Source organism: Lipotes vexillifer, unplaced genomic scaffold, assembly GCF_000442215.2.
Source record: "Lipotes vexillifer unplaced genomic scaffold, Lipotes_vexillifer_v1.1 scaffold1162, whole genome shotgun sequence".
Lineage (NCBI taxonomy): Eukaryota > Metazoa > Chordata > Mammalia > Artiodactyla > Lipotidae > Lipotes > Lipotes vexillifer.
Genome location: NW_006779033.1, coordinates 1943370 through 1962857, shown reverse-complemented (window position 1 = coordinate 1962857; position 19488 = coordinate 1943370). Strand labels below are relative to the sequence as shown.

General features: G+C 45.6%; 1 protein-coding gene across 1 annotated transcript in view; it reads right to left on the bottom strand.

Annotated features, from left to right (window-relative positions):
- Window positions 1–19488, bottom strand: part of GMDS (GDP-mannose 4,6-dehydratase) — a 489690-nt gene that overhangs the window by 252742 nt on the left and 217460 nt on the right. Inside the window, exon 7 of the mRNA XM_007452102.1 lies at window positions 7733–7860. Within this exon, the coding sequence (XP_007452164.1) occupies window positions 7733–7860 (128 nt within the window). The remainder of the gene's footprint in view (window positions 1–7732; window positions 7861–19488) is intronic.

Here is a 19488-nt window from a genome sequence, read left to right as displayed (position 1 = left end):
GTGTGGGTGTGTGTCTGGGGGTCGGGGGAGGGGAAGGAATGGAGAGAGAAAGTTTCCAAAACAACAGAATCTGTGATGGAAATCTTGCTCTATCAAGAAGAATCCTGCATCAAATGACACTCTTGAAAACTGAGAGAAAACACAGTGAGGGGCTCACAAATAAAGAGGTTTCTGAAGGGGCAGATGTCAACATTATCAGTCACACAAAGGGCACCTGACCTTGTAAACTAATGCTACTCCTGCGATTTCTAAATTTCGTCTTGTCAATCAGAGCCAATGTATCATTCTTTCTTTCTATGTTTTCCATCTGCTCGGATATCCTTCTTTTAAAAACGGGAATAAAAATAAATAAATAAAAATAGGAATAAAGTCTAATAATAGTAGAATCTAGAGATCATCGGGAAACTTACCACAGAATGAGAACGTATAAGCACTGCTCAGTGTTCCTTCACGGCAGCATGCAACAAGAGAGAAAACCGCTTGAACACATTTTGCTGGAATCAAGTAAATCCAACGTAACTGAAACCTAAATGTGGTAAGAGCATATTCACATTTGCTCAAGAGTGGCAAATGTCTTACGCTAAGTATAGGGAACAATATGTTAATAGCAAGGGGAATAAAACACATCTCATATTTTCTATAAATTCGTTTTTATAAATTTTATAAAGAGCTGATCAGATAGGGAGATTCCATTCATTTCAAGTATTTATGGGGCATCTGTTCTGTACCAGGCAGGTTGCAAGGCACAATTAAAAGAGGAACAAAATCCGGTTGTGCCTTCAAGCAGCTGAGAGGGACACAGACACAAGATAACCAACCGCATCCTTTCCTATGTTTGTGGGGGAGTGATTTTATTCTCCGAGATTTCAGATCTTAGATTCTGTAGGAAGTAATGAACAATGATTTAAGCTCGACTATTTTCTTTAGAATATGAGAAAATACAGCAAAAGTGATCTCAAATATTTTACATAGCTCACAGATAGTGGGGGACTGCAGAGTAATTTCGTCTCTTTCTTTAGGATCTTTACTAATAATTTCCAAATGAGGCTTCAGTCAACAGCGCAGACTGTTTCACAGATGGTTTCTCAGTTTTGCCTTCAGACAATTCTGCTTCTGTAAAACTTCACTTGTGAATTATTTGGGTTTCATGGAAGCCCCATCCATGGTCTTCTTTGCTAAAATGAGACGGGATCTTCACTCAACAGCCCCCCAGGTTCATCCACTCGGGCATATTGAGATTGCAGGCAGAATACAACCACGGCCTCTAGAACGACTCGAAAGGCTACGTGGGAAAACCCTTTGGAAATTTGGTCCCAAGAGATGGTGGCCTTTGAAGATTCTTTACAATAAGGCATCAAGAACATGGAACAAAGTCAATATCCTATTTTGAAGCTATTTAACTAACAAGTCAAGGTGTCAAACACTTCATTCCTGCACGATATCTATTCCAAACAAGAGCCCAGAGCATTACCTTCTCCTGCAAATCATCACTAAGCGTAGGTGACGTCATACTTTCTGAGAGGCAATTACATCCATATCACATGAGGAGTCTTGTCACTACAATTAAAGAGCCAGTTTTCATTGTGGGAGGAAGCAGACAGGAAGCGGGCGCCAGCAGGGACAGGAGGGAGGGCGGAGGGGCAGAGAAAGGACAGGGCCAGCCAGTGAGGAGGGGACGGCAGCCGAGGGACCCTTGTCAGGCACTTGAGACAAGAGTGAATGAGTCCCACCATTTACACGGTATGTTCAGGAACTGACCCGTGACTTTCTTGGGTACGAGTGGTTGCTTGGTGGCCTGCAGGGTATGCTGACACAGCATCGGGGAGGGGGGTGACCTGGGGGCGGGCCAGGCTGCTGCTCATTGCAGCTAACTGCTGCCCCTGAAAAGGTGAGCGGCGTCTACACTCCAGGCGCTGCATCTTCTGAGAGGGCAGAGCCCGCCACCCTACACTCGCTTCCTCCTCTCTCCACGCAGACACACACACACACACCTTTGCCAAGAACCACTTTTCTAATTTAAAGTCAGATGCCCAATTCTACCTTTTTAAAACACACTGAAAATCTGATCTCACAATGTACCCACCTCCATGTTTCTAACTTATCTGTGGATGAAAACCTGAGGAATATCCATCCTAGAAGCTTCATTTGTTAACACAACGAAGTAAACAGGGCCTGCAGTTTATAGGGTGCGGGGCATGGCCGCTCCTGTGCTGTCATCCCCAACCCGTGAAGACCTGGCCATGGAAACATGGCAACTACGACTTCCTGCACGTCTGCTGGGTGGGGTCTGACTGGAGAACGGGGTCAGGTACCGTTGACTCTTAGAGACGCAAACCCAGCAGGAAATCAAACTCCTCTCCTGAGTGTGAAGAAGAGATGTCCCAACAAGCAAGCTTCCCCTTAAATAAAATCTCAGGAAGTTTAAATGCATCCCTTCCTTCCAGATCTGTGTGGGTTAATACCAGATGCAAAATGCCAGCAGCAGCCTGCACAAGGAGGAGACGGGGCCTGAGACACAGCAGTCACCTCCCCAGCTCCGTCACCAGGCTCCCTTCCCCGCCAGAGGCTCCCTGCTCCCCCCCCAGGTCTCTGTCACCTGCTGAGACCAAAGCTGTCCTGAAGGTCAACTCACTTGGCGGCCAAGGAACAGGGAAGGTGGGCGGTTCCCAGCTCATTTCCCCAAACACACCCCGTGCATCTGGGCCGCATGCATCCAGCCAGTGGGAGGGGTTCAGGGAGAGCAGACAGCCGGCTCAGTGGCTCTGAACTGCCAGATACTCCTCCTGCCCTGGGACCACAAGTGGCAGAAAGAGAAAAGGACAGAAGGTAATCTTCTCTCTCTCTGGGAAACGGAAAGTCACCCGGATCCCACTGTTGCCCTCACTTCAGCCTAAGTCAGGAGTATGGCTCGGGCATCAGGCCCGGGCCGGGGACCGGGCAGCCTTCACCTCCGTGGTCACCTCGGCTTCGAGCAATCACGTCCCCTCAGCTCCCTCGTCTGTAAGAGGAGGACGGACTCACCCTGTCTGGAGGGTTGTGCACATTATAGAAGACAATGGATATGAAGCTTCCGGCATGTAATATGTGCCTAACATTTGGCAATTATTCTTATTTTTATTTCTGAAAGTAGCTTTTTATTACTAATCTGGGCTCCCTGACCAAAAAGAAAACAATTAAAGGAATATATTAAAATTCAGATGAATCTCAAAACTTCTCCCCTAATAATGTGAAAGTCCCCGGATTGCCTCTAGGCCAGGTTTCTCTTCAGGAGCGTCTGTCCTGTCAGCCGTGGGCAGTAGAACCTCATGATATGTTTAAATGGCTTTTTGCAGAGTCCTGGAAAGAGCTCAGACTCGGGTCTCTTGATTACCTGTGTATCCCAAGAGCAAAGGACCATCCCGTAGGTGGAAAAGCTTAAAGACTCTTGTGGCCTAGCCCTTAACAATAACTTATCTCTCAATCTTTTCTGGCTAATTCTATCACGGTGCAACCACAGTGGGACCTCGTTAGCCAAACGGCTACTGTTCATTGTATTTAAGCACCATCAGGGCACCATTTCCCAACTCCACACTGCTAGACGTTAATGCCCACTTTTCACTAGAAGGGGGGCAAGGTAAGATGTGTTTGGAAAACCCTCTACTACTCCTAGCAGGCCTAGTGCAGGCTCACATATGCTAAGTTCTGAGAAGGTGGTCTTATAGTAAAGAAATCTGCTGACCTTTATGCAGTATAGCATTGTCTTGTCAGGAGGGTTTGGCTTTGGGCAGGGTCATTTGTAGCAGCTAGAACCACGGCCATGGGAGATAGTCCACAGAGGTGCTGAAGGAACAATGTTCCAGGCACTGCCGGTGCACTGCTGCTGCAATGCTGCTGCAATGCTGGTGCAATGCTAGTGCAATGCTGGTACAATGCTGCTGCACTGCTGGTGTACTGCTGGTGCACTACTGCTGCAATGCTGCTGCACTGCTGGCACAATGCTGGTGCAGTGTTGCAATGCTGCTGTACTGCTGGTGTGCTGCTGCTGCACTGCTGGTGCTGCTGCTGCACTGCTGGTGCAATGCTGCACTGCTGGTGCAATGCGGCTGCACTACTGCTGCAATACTGGCTGCCTGAGCTCACCTGACGTGGCACACAGCGCCGCATGCTCTCATGCATAAGAGCCGATGCTCCGAATTCATGACGAGTTCATGACGGGAGTCAGGCGTGAGAACAGGTTGCGGTCGGGGCACAGAAATATTTAAGAAGATGAAGATATTTTAAAAGTTTGAACTGTCAACTGACCTTATCCCATAAGAAATGCATATTTTTGAAAACCTGTGTTTGTGTAAATTGTCTATTTATAGCCCCGAGCCATTAGCGCTACAGCAATTTTTAAATAGTCATTTTTTTATCAAAACACAACAATAACTGCAGATGTTAATTACAGCACCTGGGTGGTGGGTACATGGCTGTTCACCGTAAAATTAATGCAACAATTCTGCATCTTTAACAATGTTTCTAATAAAATAATATAAAAGATGTAACTGCACATGACTTGTTTATTCTAAAGTACCATGTAATTTAATATAGTTTTTATATTCTTCATTTCAAGTTGAAATACCTCTTACCCAGTCAAATAATTTTTAAATCATTTTGATCTAGGAAACAAGACTAAGAACAGAAGTTAGTGAATCTGAATCAGCAACAGGAAATGGCTTTGTATAAATTGTTGGGAAAATGTTTACAAGGAAGAGAGAGATTCTCATCAGGGATGTATAGCACATTAATGCTGATTTTTAACAGGATGGCTATTATGTCCTTTTCACAGATGGATAAATTGATGTATAAAACCTTGTTAAGGGCTTCCCTGGTGGCGCAGTGGTTGCGAGTCCGCCTGCCGATGCAGGGGACACGGGTTTGTGCCCCGGTCTGGGAAGATCCCACGTGCCGCAGAGCGGCTGCGCCCGTGAGCCGTGGCCGCTGAGCCTGCGCGTCCGGAGCCTGTGCTCCGCAACGGGAGAGGCCCGCGTACCGCAAAAAAATTAAAAACCTTGTTAAGACTTAGGCTCACTGACCCAGCTGGGATCACCTACACCCAGTCTGGAAAACGCTCTCTACTCTTCATCATTAAAATTCATCCATAAATAGGAACGTATTAGTCACTTAATCTAAAGATATACGAATACAACATGTTTACGTATAAATGAGAGGGATTATATAATTAAAGCGTATGTAAATGAGATGCTATTATGACTTGTTTGATCTGTGCTGGCCAAGGCTTCTTTACTCTAAAGCTGATTATAGCGCCAGGATGCAGATGTGTTTTAAACAAACAATGCTTCTCATTTTTCATTCTTAGCCTTGTTGATTTTAATTTTGGCCACACCTACTTTTACTCATAAGTCTGTGAAGTAACCTCATTTTAATATATTTAGAAATGCAAAGGATGGTAATATTTCTTAAAATGGAGATAGTGAACTGTGGATTCTTATTTAATGATGACACTTTTTTAGAAATCATGAAATGTCGACTTCTTTCAGAACCCGTAAGTGAGCACATGCTTTTTAGAGCATCAACATGTGTTACTGTCAGAGCCAAGGGAATCCTTAATATGCAAAACCCACCTGTATTATGGAACAAATCAGGTGTTGAACACCAACGAGAATGACTTAACTTTGTATGTGTGTTTGTGAAATCTGAAAATGTGACACTTGCTGAAAAGCCAGAACCTCTTAACCCTCACGTCTTACTCTCCCGGATATCTTGGCTCCTGCAGTTGCTGTACTGACACACCTCGGCAAGGAATCTTCAAAATGACATCATTTGGGAAGACCTTTCTGAAGTCTTTGAGCCACAGTGTTTCTGAAATACTTTCCTGTTAAACAAATACAAACGTGGGCCCTTTGTGCCAGGGTTGCGCGACACCCAGGAGCAGTGCCACCCTCGGCATTTGGGGATGAGATGACAGCACGGTCCTTCCCGCAGACCCACTGAGCTCACGAAAAGTGTTCTTGTTACTTATGTGTTTATGTAACAGTCTCATGCCTTTTTTGTTGAATTTTTCTGGCCTGTTTTCAAAATGTCATGTATCTTTTTCCCTGATTGAAAAAGTTTATACATACTCATTTCAATATATGGAGAATACCGGAGTATACAGAAGAAAATAAACATAACCCAAAATAAGTATTACTAACATTTTGATATACTGTTTCTCACACTATCAAAATCTATTTCTGAGTTCCAATAACAAACTGATTTTGTACCCCAGTGCAAAAATATAAAATAAAATAGAATGAAATTTGATCTATCTGGTTCCCGAAACTGAAGAACCAGACTTTGGATGATGAAGGATACGCACAGAGCCTTCTGTGCAGCTCTTAGTAAATGCAGAAGCTCAAAGGTTATGCGCCAAAACGCTATTCTTGAAAAAACAATGCACTTATTTTTACAAAACTTGCCTCATATTTTTAAGAAGGTAAGACCACACAGGTCAGACAAAAGAAAGTTTCAGCTTCTCTTGTTAACATCTCCTTTCTCCCACTTTCTTATTACTTCTGAAAGTATGGTCTTACATATTTTTAACGAATATTCTTAAAATATATCCAAAGGCAACTGTCATAAAATGCTTCATTGTATTTACAGTTTAGAAGAACACATTTAAATGATCTAAATGTTACGTTGTTCAAAATTTTAAATCAGAAATTTTTTTTGTCTGTAATATAAATCAGAATTAGGTGTTTAAGTATGAAACACGTTTAATTGTTACACACAAAAATAATAACACTCTGAAGCTGACCTCTGGGTTAGCAAGTGAACTGCTTGTTTGCTTAGGAAACCAGATCCGGTTTCCCAGAGAGGCATCACTGAGGACAGAAATAGTCTCCCGAGTACAGGAAATCTGTAAGCACCTAAACAAGGACCAGCAGACTCCGGGACAAACACAATGTCACCAACATGCTCCTTCACGTCTGGCCACAGAATCACCACAGATATCTGAAAGCATACTAATGCCGGCAAGGTAAGAGGTAATAATTTTTTTAAAGAAAAATCATACTACTTATATATGTAACATATGTAACCCAAACCAAAACTTAATATGCACATAAATCCCAAGACTGAAAGTTTGAATTTCCCTTTAACTACACCCGTTGTTCTGCAATAGCGTTATTACTAGCATCTCTCTCTTTGCTCTTTATTTAACGGACACAATGACGGGTGTGAGTCACAGGCTACCAAGCGCACAGGGTAATAGCCAGAGTCTGAACCAATCGCTCTGTAAGAACAGCACTCTGGGAGTGATTAGTAGAATAATGTAAATCTGAAGGTCTTAGATTATACAGATTGAAATCAGGCAGTATTTCTTGCAGGTCTGAGGACTAGGACTATTATAACAAGATGCTCTCACAGTTCGTTACGCAGTGTCTTGGGCAGGATGAGAGAGTGGCACAAGGAAGACGCTTTAGAAAGGAAGGAACACCATTTACTTTTTATCCATCATCCAGACCACTGACTGGCACCTTCATTTTGAATGATTAAAAGAAGGGTCGTGAGAGGCTTCCCCCTTCCGGGGGGTGCGGGACGGCCTGTACACACCGCTGACCATCCAGCCGGGAGGGGGCACAGTGTGAGCTTCAACACATCTGCATTAGCACCAGTGCACCTGCCGCCACCTCCAGGAGAGCTCCCCCCGAGGCCTGGCGTCCGGATGCCAGCGGATACAGGCACTTAAAGACCAAAACGCGGGGGTCCCTACCTCCACGTAGTCCTTGGCGTGGCCCCAATCTCGTTTGGCGTCCAGATTCCCCAAGCTGAAGCATTCCAGTTGTCCAAGGTAAATCTTAGCTACTGACCGGCTAATTTTTCGGGTAACAAAATTAGCTCCTAAAAGAGACAAAAGATGCATTATCAGTCGAGTGCATTTGACACTTAACAGCTTGGTGAACCAAACACAATCTCAGCCTCTGCGCATTTCTTTCATTCTTTCCCCCCCTTTAAAATAATAATAAAAGAAAAGAAAATGAAAAAGACCATTACCTGTCATTCAGACAAGCTAAGGGGCTCTCACTCTGAGTGTCACATCAGCTCCACTGCCATAACAAACATTTGTCTTTGGGGGACGTCTTGGCATTCCTCATTTGCTGCTGTAACATGCGATCCAGGCGCCCAGCCAGAGAAAAGCTCTCGGAATGCCAGTTTTTAAACAGAAAATTCAACAGGGTTGGACGAAGGGAAATGCCAGAATCAGACCACCCTGATTTTTTCAAGAACATAAACATCATATATTCCTATTAATACAACTATTTTGGGGCTCACGGGGAGAGAGAGAGGAGAGCCACTTGGCCCCCAGGGTACAACTAAGAAGACGAGGAAGAGATGCATAAGTGGTGATCGCCCTTATTTAGAAACCTGCACAGCCATCCAGTGCTAAGTCGTAAGTTTCTAGACTGTCTGTACTTACTACAGCGCCACCTTCCAATTTCATCCAAGTGTCATCTGCAGGATAGGATTCCTGAATTCTGCATAAATATTTTGATACGATTGGATGAAAGGTGTCATAAAGTAAAGGAGTGAAATTATTTTAAACGTCTCTGGTCTTTAACGAAAGCTTCTGTCCACTTTTAAAAGATCACAAGAAGGACAAAATTAAAAGGCACTTCTGAGATAAGTTTATCCACACCCCTGTATCTATAAGGTTACCACAAAGCACCAGGTAATGCCAAGATCTCCAGGTAATTAACAGGCACATGAGCTAGTCAATAATGGCTTCAAACAGTTTAGACACATTACCATCATAATTTTCCCACACAGCGATAACTTTAGCTTTGTTCTTTTGCATAAGAAACAGCGAGGTGAATGTCATGAGAAAGCTTGGGCTTCTAGAGAAACTGGCACAGAGATAAGGTGAATTTTCTAAAAAAGTTTTCTCAGTTTTGGCAAGAAGATAGCCCCGTACGAGTTCAAACACGTACTAGACTCACTTACTACACAAACTCAGGAGACACATTTCAATGCCCTATCATTAAAAATGACGATAAGACTTCCATGGAAATCCAAATTTTCAGTTTCTCTTAGCAGTTGATAGAGTACTTGAGGAAGTCCAGTCTCAAAGTTGCAGGGCAGCTTATAAAACACAAGTGCTCCTTCAAAAAAGAGCCTTTGAAAATGAAGTATTCATCAGGCACAATCCTTCTCAATCTATTACCAACTAGCAACTTTTGATTTTCTATTAATTTAAATTTATAATTAAATTTAGACTTGATGCCTATCTTTGTATCTTAATGTCAGGACTATACCATCACGCCAAAATTTACTAGATACATTTGTGATGCCAAATCATCAGATGAAGCTCCCAACACCAAAGAGCTGAGGTTATTCTATTTACCAGTAAAGTAATGCTTAGGGATGCAGTGGAAGCACTGACGTCATTCCAACATTCCACTCCGGCCTGCTGTTTATTCCCTCAACTAGCACTAAGTGAGCACCAAGCAGCAAGCCCAGAGCAGAGGCAGCAGGGAGTGAAGAGGAGGCCCCCCTGCTAAAGGAGCCCAGAGAGGGGGAGATGGACAGGGCAATCCCTGCTGCCAGAAGTGAGATGGCAGGTCTGCAGGGCCGAAAAGAGTCAGGGCCCCGTACACGATGCCGCAGTGACCACAACCCCACCCCTCTGATGAGCAACCCACGAGCTAAGAATTGTTACCCGCATTTTGTAGACGATGAAGCTGAGATTCAGAGAAGCTGTGCAAACTGGCCCTTCTAATCCAGTTGTCCAGTTCGGTCTGTGTGGCTGCAAAGCCCAGGCTCTCACCTCCCAGCACTTGGAATGGCACACTAGGGGGTATGGAGCCTTTCTTCTCTGGATCCAAAATGATCTTGGATACCTAGTCAGTTACTTGAAATTTCTAGTTCTTAGAACTTAATTTTAATGTTTTTATTTATAGCAGCTTGATTGAGATATAATTCACATACCATACAATCCATCCATTTAAAGTGTACAATTCCATGGCTTTTAGTACATCCACAGACTGTGCAGCCAGCCCAACAATCAATTTTAGAACATTCTCATCACCCCGAAAAGAAACCTGTACCCTTTAGCGATCATCCCGCCCCATGTTCCCCCAGCCCCCTGGCCCTGGGCAACCAGTCATTTATTTTTTCGTCACTAAAGATTTGCCTATTCTGAACACTTCACATACATGGAATCATATAATATGTGGTCTTTTGTGACTGGCTTCTTTCACTTAGCCTAACATTTTCCAGGTTCATCTATGTTACATGAATCAATCCCTCCTTCCTTCTTTATGGTTGAACACTATCCCATTATGTGGATATAGCACATTTCATTTATCCATTCGTCAGTAAATGGACATTTGGGTTGTTTCCATTTCTGGCTATTGTGAGTACTGCTGCAGTGAACACAGATGCACAAGTTTCTGTGTGGGGATTATGTTTTAATTTCTCTTGGGTAGACACCTACAGATGCAATCACTGGGTCACAGGGCAGCTCTACAATTAACCTATTAAGGAACTGCCAGACTGCTCTTCACGGCAGATGCAGCAGGTTAGAGCCCTGCCAGCCGTGGACTGGGCTCTCATTTGCCCACACCCTTCCCAACAGCCGTTATATTTCCATCTTTTTGATGACAGTCACCCTTACGGGTACTAAGTGGTATCTCATTGTGGTTTTGATTTGCATTTCTCTGATGACTAATGACTTTAACCCTCTACGTTCTCATGCACTTATGGGTCACTGGTATATCTTCTTTGGAGAGATGTCTACTTGGATTCTTTGTCCAATTTTTAAAGTGTGTTACTTGTCTTCTTAATACTGAATTGTAAGAGTTCTTCATACGTTCTGGATCCAAGTCCTTTACCAGATATATGATTTACAAACATTTTCTCTCATTGTATAGGTTATATTTTCATTTTCTTGATGGTGTCCTTTGACACACAAAAGTTTTTTTTAGTTATTATGAAGTTCAATTTGCCTATTTTTTTTTTTTTTTGGTTGTATGAGCTTTTGGTGTCATATCCAAAAGGGCTTCGTTCGCCTAGCCCAAGGAAGGTCTTGAAGAGTTTCTCCTATATTTTTAAATGAATTGTATCGATTTTGTTCTTACCTGTAGGTATTTGACCCAATTTTAGTTAATTTGTGTGTGTTGTTAAGATGAAAGGGCCCAACTTCATTCACTTGCATGTGGATATAGGGCTGTCCTGGCACTATGTGTTTGCTGAAAAGGTTATTCTTTCTCCTATTTGAGTTGCCTTATACCTTTTGTCGAAAAGCAGTTAACCATAGACGCATGGGTTTACTTCTGACTTTCAGTCCTATTCCAATGATCGAAACACCTATATTTAGGACAGTACCACACCTTCTTGATTACTATAGGTCTCTGGTAAGGGTTCAAATCAAGAAGTGTGAGTCTTCCAACTGTGTTCTTTCTTCAGACTGTTTTAGCTATCCTCAGTCTCTTGAATTTCCATACAAATTTTAGCATCAGCTTGTTAATTTCTGCAAAAAAGCAACCCTGGATTTTGTAGGGATGATGCTGGGTCTGTAGATCAGTGCGGGAGCACTGCCCGTCTCAGCAACACTTCGTCTTCCAGCTCATCAGCACACGGGGTCTTGCCAGTGACCTGCGTCTTCTCAAACTGCTTTCAGCAAAAATGCTCAGTAGTTTCTAGGGAATACGTTTTGCACTGCTTTTGTTAAATTTGTTCCTTAAGTATTTTATTCCCTCTGATGTTATTATAACTGTAACCTTCCTTAATTTCATTTTCAGATTCATTTTTAACATTATTACTGCCACCATATGCTTCGTTCATTCCTGGGAGAGGCTTAAAGTGATTTTTTTCTCAATTTGTTCTCTTCATTTTTCACTCCTTATCACACAAGACTGCTGTTTTTTGGAGAGTACTATAAGCAAATGATGACACAGGAGGGCTGAGGCCTTAGCAGTCACTCTGTGCAGCCAGCAGCCTGACCCGAGCCATCTCCTTCACTTTCCCGCCTGTGCTGCTGTCACCAACCCACCCGCAGTGCAGGAGGCGTCCCTCCCCAGACTAGACCACCTGAGTGGTTTTGCTATTACAGCACACTCCAGTTATGGAGCTCCCATAATTATGTACATAGATACTTGATCTCTAAGAGCCTTTGCACTACAAGACCGTGGCTAGGGAGAAGACCGAGAAATGGCAAGTCAGCCCAGGGAACCGAACGAAGGCTGCTGGCCACTGGCTCTGCTACACAAACCATGTAACAGTCTCTGCGCACCACAGGACAGGAACACCTGCCAGGCCAAGTCACAGGGACACCCAAGCAGAGGTCAGGGCGCTGCGGACCGCGAATCACTAGAGACACAGACGGAATTAATATCATCACGTCCTTGTTTGTAAAACAAAGATAATAACAGTACTTACCATGTAGGTTTGATGTTTAACTGAGAAAATCTAGGTAATGTGATTAGCAAGTTCTCCATAAATGTTACCTATTATTACAATTATTACATTACAATGTTAATGGTACCTGTAATTAAGCCTCAATGAAAAGTTCAGATTTCTTAGTTCTTTTATGACTAAGTCTCTTAATTCTCTGATTTTGAACATCTGAGATTGAAAACAGATCTAAATAAACAGCCAGAGGCAGGCGTGTGGACTTACTTACACACCCAAAGCACCAATAAACATTTCTAACCTCATAGTAGGTTACTTTTTCAAGGTAAACTCATTAACCAAGGAAAATAGAATATCCATATAAATGTATACTAATAAGAAAGAGACCTGGGCTTCCCTGGTGGCACAGTGGTTAAGAATCTGCCTGCCAATGCAGGGGACACGGGTTCGAGCCCTGGTCTGAGAAGATCCCACATGCCACGGAGCAACTAAGCCCGTGCACCACAACTACTGAGCCTGCGCTCTAGAGCCCGCAAGCCACAACTACTGAGTCCTGTGCACCGAGAGCCCGTGCTCTGCAGCAAGAGAAGCTACCGCAATGAGAAACCCGCGCACCCCAACGAAGAGTAGCCCCCGCTCGCCGCAACTAGAGAAAGCCCGCGCGCAGCAACAAAGACCCAACGCAGCCAAAAATAAAATAAAATATATATATATATAAAAAAGAAAGAGACCAATGAAAACTGGTTTTAGTCCAAATACTGGCTCTAAGATTGAGATCATGAGTTTTGCTAGAGTTGACAGAATGAAAAATACAGAACTTCTGTTTTGGCAATACAGCAAACAAGAAAAACTGCCACATTAAAAAACACCAAACTACGCTGGATAAAATACTATTATTATTCATTTAAATTCAAAGCTGAGTCTCCAAGACTGCCCAAGTCATGGTGGGCCCGGAGGGGTCAGGGCTGGTAGCAGGGCGGGAATGCCATCTGAGGACCTGGAAACAGCTTCATCTTTCATTTCCAATCTGAGGCAAAGAGTGAGGGCTTTCAGGTAGATTCTGGAAGTAGGGTTACATGCCCTGTGAGTTATTTTTAATTCTGCTACTTGTATCGGTGCTATGACCTTAAATGTCTTAACGTCTCAGTTGTCTTATCTACAAAATGGGATAATAATCGATACTAAGGATCAAATGAGATACTAAATTAAAAGGCTGTAGAATACTGTATCTATCAGTCATAAATGCTTATTGTCTTGGATATTTTTACTGTGATAAATCTTTTAAAATAGTAAAGCTTTTTTCTCATGCATCCCTCTTTATGTGGCATTCTCCGCGGCTGGGGAAAGGTGAGAAGAGCTACACCAGACAGTCAAAAGGACCCAGGTAATACTTATCCCTACCATTCAAAATAGGATTCTGGAACAAGACAGCAAGTGTGAAAGCAAGGCTTCATGGGAAAGTAATTTTCTAGATAACTTTAGTGTAACAGACACCAGTGTGGTCATAGCCCAAAGTCCCTCCCATGGGTGGTGCCCTCAGGCTCTGAGGGGCAGGGCCAGGCCCGGGTCCAGGCGGGAAGGACGGGAGGGGCGGGTCCAGGGCTCATGGGGAAGGACAGCAGAGGCAGGAGAGTCTCCAGGTGAATGTAGCCTCTGGGCTGCGATACCAAGCAGAGCAGATTGAGGACATGGCCGAGGAGGTCTGTGCCATGCGTCCTGTGGAGCCTGGGGAGCCCTCCGAGGAGGCCACCTGGGCCTGACCAGCCTGGGGCGGCTGCACCAGGGACACTAACGAGATGAGCAGGGGTGAATTCGGGCCCCTCGCCCTCACCGCTGAGCCCAGGCGAGGTGGACGTCAGACCACCCGGAGGGGACCACGAGTCGGACGAGGCAGTGGGTCTACAGTCCACGGAGCCAGGCACGGGCAGAACAAGGAGCCCAGGAAAGAGAAGGCCCTGGACCGATGGGCGGCAGACACAGGAAGGGCCCGGCGGAGGCCACGCCACCTGCTCGGCCACCAGGCGAGGAAGCAGCTGAGACCAGCAGGCCTGCGGGCAGAGAGCTGCACCCGGGCCTGAGGACACCAGGGGTCCCCGACAACACGAGGTCCAACCGGCCACATTCACGCCCCACACAACCGGACGCCACCTCCCAGAGCCCCAGGGGAGGACAGCAGGCCAGAAAACCTGGCTTCGGAGTCATACTAGGGTAAACAGAGAATTACAGAAAGCATAAATTTAATGGTGACCGCATTAACTTCCTCTGGCTGCCATAACAAATTACAATAACCAGGTGGCTTCCCTAATTTCTCACAGTCTGCGGGCCGTAAGCCTGAGATTCCGCGGGGCCACGTTCCCTCTGGGCCATCCGGGGAGGAAGCCTTTCTCTGCTTTCTGTGTCAGGGCTCCTGGTCCCCCTGGGCCGTGGCTGCATCCCTGCGTCTGCACACCACCTCCTCTTCCAGGGTCTGTGTCGCCTCTTCTGTTTCTTATAAGGACACCTGTCATGTAACCAAGCGGGACCCCATGGGGCCCTCCCGGGACACATGCCCCCCGCACATGCGCTGCTGCAGCTCCTCTCTGAAGTACCCAGATCATAGTATCTCAGGCATATTTCCTGAGGTTTTCAGATGCTAAAACCACCACCAAGTGGAAGAAATTAACTACTTGCTGATCCTGAGCACAGAGCCCGGACCCAGCAGCTCCTAAGGGTTGATCACCATCAACCAATCAGAGAATCGTGCACAAGCTGATCACACACGCTGGACGCCCCTCCCTCACCTGTCCTTTAAGCATGCTGGAGTCCTTGGGGAGTTTGGAGTTTTCTGGGCACAAGCCACTTGCTCTCCTGGCTCGGCCCTGCAATAAACCTTTCCCTGCTCCAGACTCCGACGTTTCGGTATGTTTGGCCTCACTGTGTGTTGTCGTTCGGTGACAGTCACTGGATTTAGGATCCACCCGTGCAGTCCAGGATGATCTCTCTTTGTCTCCAGATCCCTCACCTGATCACATCTGCAAAGACCTTTTTCTAAATAAGGTCACATTCCCAAGTTCTGGGAATTAGGATGTGGGCATACCTTTTTGGGGCCACCACTCCACCTGTTGTAAGAATCAAGGATTAGAACATTTGAAAAAATATGATGAAACGTGAATCACGCATTGTTAGATTATTTTTTTTAATATAAATTTATTTTTATTTATTTATTTTTGGCTGCGTTGGGTCTTTGCTGCTGTGCACGGGCTTTCTCTAGTTGTGGCGAGTGGGGGCTACTCTTCGTTGCGGTGCACAGGCTTCTCATTGCGATGGCTTCTCCTGTTGCGGAGCACGGGCTCTAGGCACGCGGGCTTCGGTAGTTGTGGCGCGTGGGCTCAGTAGCGTGGCTCGCAGGCTCTAGAGCGCAGGCTCAGTAGCTGTGGTGCACGGGCTTAGCTGCTCCGCGGCACGTGGGATCTTCCCGGACCAGGGCTCGAACCCGTGTCCCCTTCATCGGCCGGCGGATTCTTAACCACTGCGCCACCAGGGAAGTCCCAGATTATTTTAATGTCATCTTAAGGGTAATTATATATCTTTCATGCGCAAAACTGTCAAACAGAGTCTCTAGCTGTGATAAAATAAGCTTCCTCTCAGTTTTAACTCTGCTCGTTCACTTCGGTTACTTTGAATAGCTCCCCGATCTCTTTTTTTTTTCAGAGAATACACATTTATTTATAATTTTGGATTGGAAATGCTGTGCATATTCCCATATTTACCAATTTCCTTTCTCATCCTACCTTCTTGAATCTTTCTTCTGACATAATTTCCTTTCTCCTTAAAACGCATTCTTTAGAAGTTCCTTTAAAGCAGAGAAATTGGCTTGATTTTGAAAGCTAGTTTTGGTAATTGTACGATGCCAGGTTGAAAATTATTTTCTCGCAGCCTTTGAAGGTGCTAATACACTACCTTCTGGGTTCCATTTTTTTTTTGCTCCGGATAAGAGCGTGGCCAGTGTAACTGTCATTCACCTTTTCTCCTCTCGTGAGGTTAAAGACGCTCCTTTGTCTTTTGCATCCCGGAGCTTCGGGTCCACGTGTCTAGATGTGGTTTCTGCCTGGTGTGCGCGTGTTGCTGTATCTGCGCAGCACACGTACCTCTTCACGTCCCGCCTCTTCTTTTCTTCTATTTCCTCCTGGGAAAGAAGGCTAGGCCTTTTCCCACTTTACCTGCCAGTCTGTTAATTTCTTTGTTTCATAATTCCCCTCTCTTTGTCTTCTCTGCAATACACGGAGTAACTTCCTTAGATCCACCTAATTTTCTTTTAGCAGCCTAATATTTCAGTCATGCATAGAATTCTTTATTTCAATAACTTCTCATATGTAAAGATCTCTCTGCTTCTCGTTGCCTATTTTTTATATTCCGTTGTTGCTTATTTCTTTTTTATGACTTTTCATTTTATTTATTTAAACATATCCTAGTAATTTTATCTTCTAATTTGATAATTCTGATACTTAAAGTTCTTAGGGGACTGATTTCTTGTTTTATCTGCTGACTTTGAGTGATGGTGACACTGCGAGCTCGAGGTTAGTAATCTCAGTCTGCTGGAAACCAGGGGACACGTCTGAGAAGGACAGTCTCCTCCCGAGAGGGTCGGGCTTGTTTCTGGTGGGGACACAGAGACACTGCCACTCACTACAGCCCCAAGGTAACACGTTCTGCTCTCCACTTCCACACCAAGGCCCCGAGCTGAACCTTCCAAGTAGAGAGGCTGGGCGGCCACGGGGCCTATTCAAGTCACCGCTTCCCACTAAGCCAAAAGAACTGTGCAGCGCTTTGGTGTCCCTAGCGGTCCCCGCCTACCAGTGGGCAGGGCTGCCAGGAAGACAAAGACAGACCTAAGGAAACTTGTTTCCTCTGCACATCTGGACATAATGTGAACAACTGTGCCACCCTGGACATATTTATTTTTATTTTCATGTTAGACATTCAGGAAAATTTGATTTTTACGTTTTCTTTTCTACGGAGTACGTCTGTACAATGAATGCATGTATATAAAAATATACGTAAAAACCTGAAATTTGTCTCACTGTTTCGCTCACACTATTTCTCTGACTCAAATACAACTATTTGTAACGATTTTTTTCACACACCAGGCAAACTATACTTATGAAATTCTGACCCACAAGATCACCCTGGTTTTGCGGACCTTCCCCCTGGGCCGCATCTCCCCTGAGGCCCGATGACTAGGACCCGCTGAGAAGCCAGGCAGCGGGACACACAGGCTCAGAGGAGCCAGAGCCAGATCCTAATACCCTCTGGCTTGGTTCCCAAGTCTAATCCTCTTCGTGTGCACGTGTGTACACACATGTTGCTTTTCTGTTAAACTTTCTACTCTAATATCACAAAACACCCACATAATTTCCCTAAGTCGAATACCTTCTAAAACAAAAATTGAAGGAAAAGGAGAACTGACAAATTTTACAAAACATACACCTTAAATTACCAGCATTAAACTTTAAGATGTGAAGAGCAGCACACTTACTAAAATTAAAGCATTAGATCATCTGTTAAAACACAATCTCTGCCACAATGTTATCACTTTAACAGACTTTTTTTTTTTTTTTTTTTTTAAAATACAAAACTCAACACTGGACAGTGGCACCAAGGGCAGAAACGCCGAGGGAGACCCAGTGAGCCCCCCAGGGACAACTCTTCTGCTCGTCCCATTAGACAAAGTGACTTCTTTTCAGACGTGTGTTTCACGCTGGCCCTGCAGTCACACTGTCCAACTCCTAAGAGGCAAAGAAGCGCTGAGTGTGGGGCGACTTTAGTCGGGACGTGTGCCCACGCGTGCACGCGGCTGTGCGTGAGCAGACACGCAAACGTGTGTAACACTATCCCTTCTGCACCAGACAGCACGTGAAGTGACCGCAATTCCTCTAATAAAACTTCTATTCCACTGCCCAGCACTTCATCCAAAAGCTTTCGATTTAAAGATTTTTTGGAATTAGATAAAGTACAAAGATAGTTTGGACGATCTTCACTGGCAAACAGAAATTGTTCCAATGTACCCTGAACCCCGCACGACCTCCGCCTGGGGCCCCGGGTCCCACCCCGCAGCGATCTCGGCCGCCCCGCCGCGCAGTGCTTGGGCCGGGGCTTGGTGCAGACGGGGTGGGGAAAGAAGAGACACGGGGAAGGTCACGGCTGACGGCGCAGACCGTGGAGATCAGAGGACCTGCACCTCGCCTGCCGCTAAGCCCTGCCAAAAGCAACAGCGTTTAACTGCAGGTACTCAGGCCCCACCAGGAGCGCCTGCGGAGAACCCGGGCTGACAAGAGGCCCATTCATGACGCGAGCTACCACTTCCCGGCAGCTAGTCATAAATATAGGTTTAAAGAGATAGGTTCAAGCTCCTTTGCTGTTTGCATCAAATGCTCATTGCCTTTCCCGGGGGAGCTGGATCATTCCAGGTCCTACATCCTCACTCCAGGGCTGGTCCTGGCTCGGCACTCGGCACTGGGCTGCAGGATGCCCTCCTGTCCCGGGTGCAGCTTCTATGGCTTCTATGGGGGAGCCAGGAGCTCCCCCAACCCACTGTGACACCCCAACGTGTCTGCAGGCTCCACAACTTCCCCAGGAGAACACCAAGTGTCCCCACTGAGAGCCTCCGCCTCACTTAAGCCAACCCTGACAGAGACAAGCTCCCACCAAATTACAACAGGTTTCTGTGTAGCACTGACCTTGCCACAGAAACACTGTGATCCCGTCTCTCTAGTCACGTGATGTGCTGAGCAAACCATCAGGGAAGGAAGGAACAAAACACTGAGCTCCGGATGAGACTGGGCCAAGGGGACGCCAGGTCCGGCCTTGGGAGGGCCGAGGGGAGAGCACACATTTGGGACCCACTTATGACATTTCAAGTCCCAAGGTCAAGGCTGGATGAGACCCAGAGAGGGAGGTGGGCAAGAGGACAGAAATGTCCAAGAACCAAACCTACTGACGGCATGTAGAGGGGCCGGGGAGGAGGAAGCAGTGCTGACGGAAAAGGAGAGAGCGGCGGGACTGAAGCAGCAGGAAGGCCAGGAGGCGGGGAGGCGGGGAGGCTCGGAGGAGGGGAGGCGGGGAGGCGGGGAGGCTCGGAGG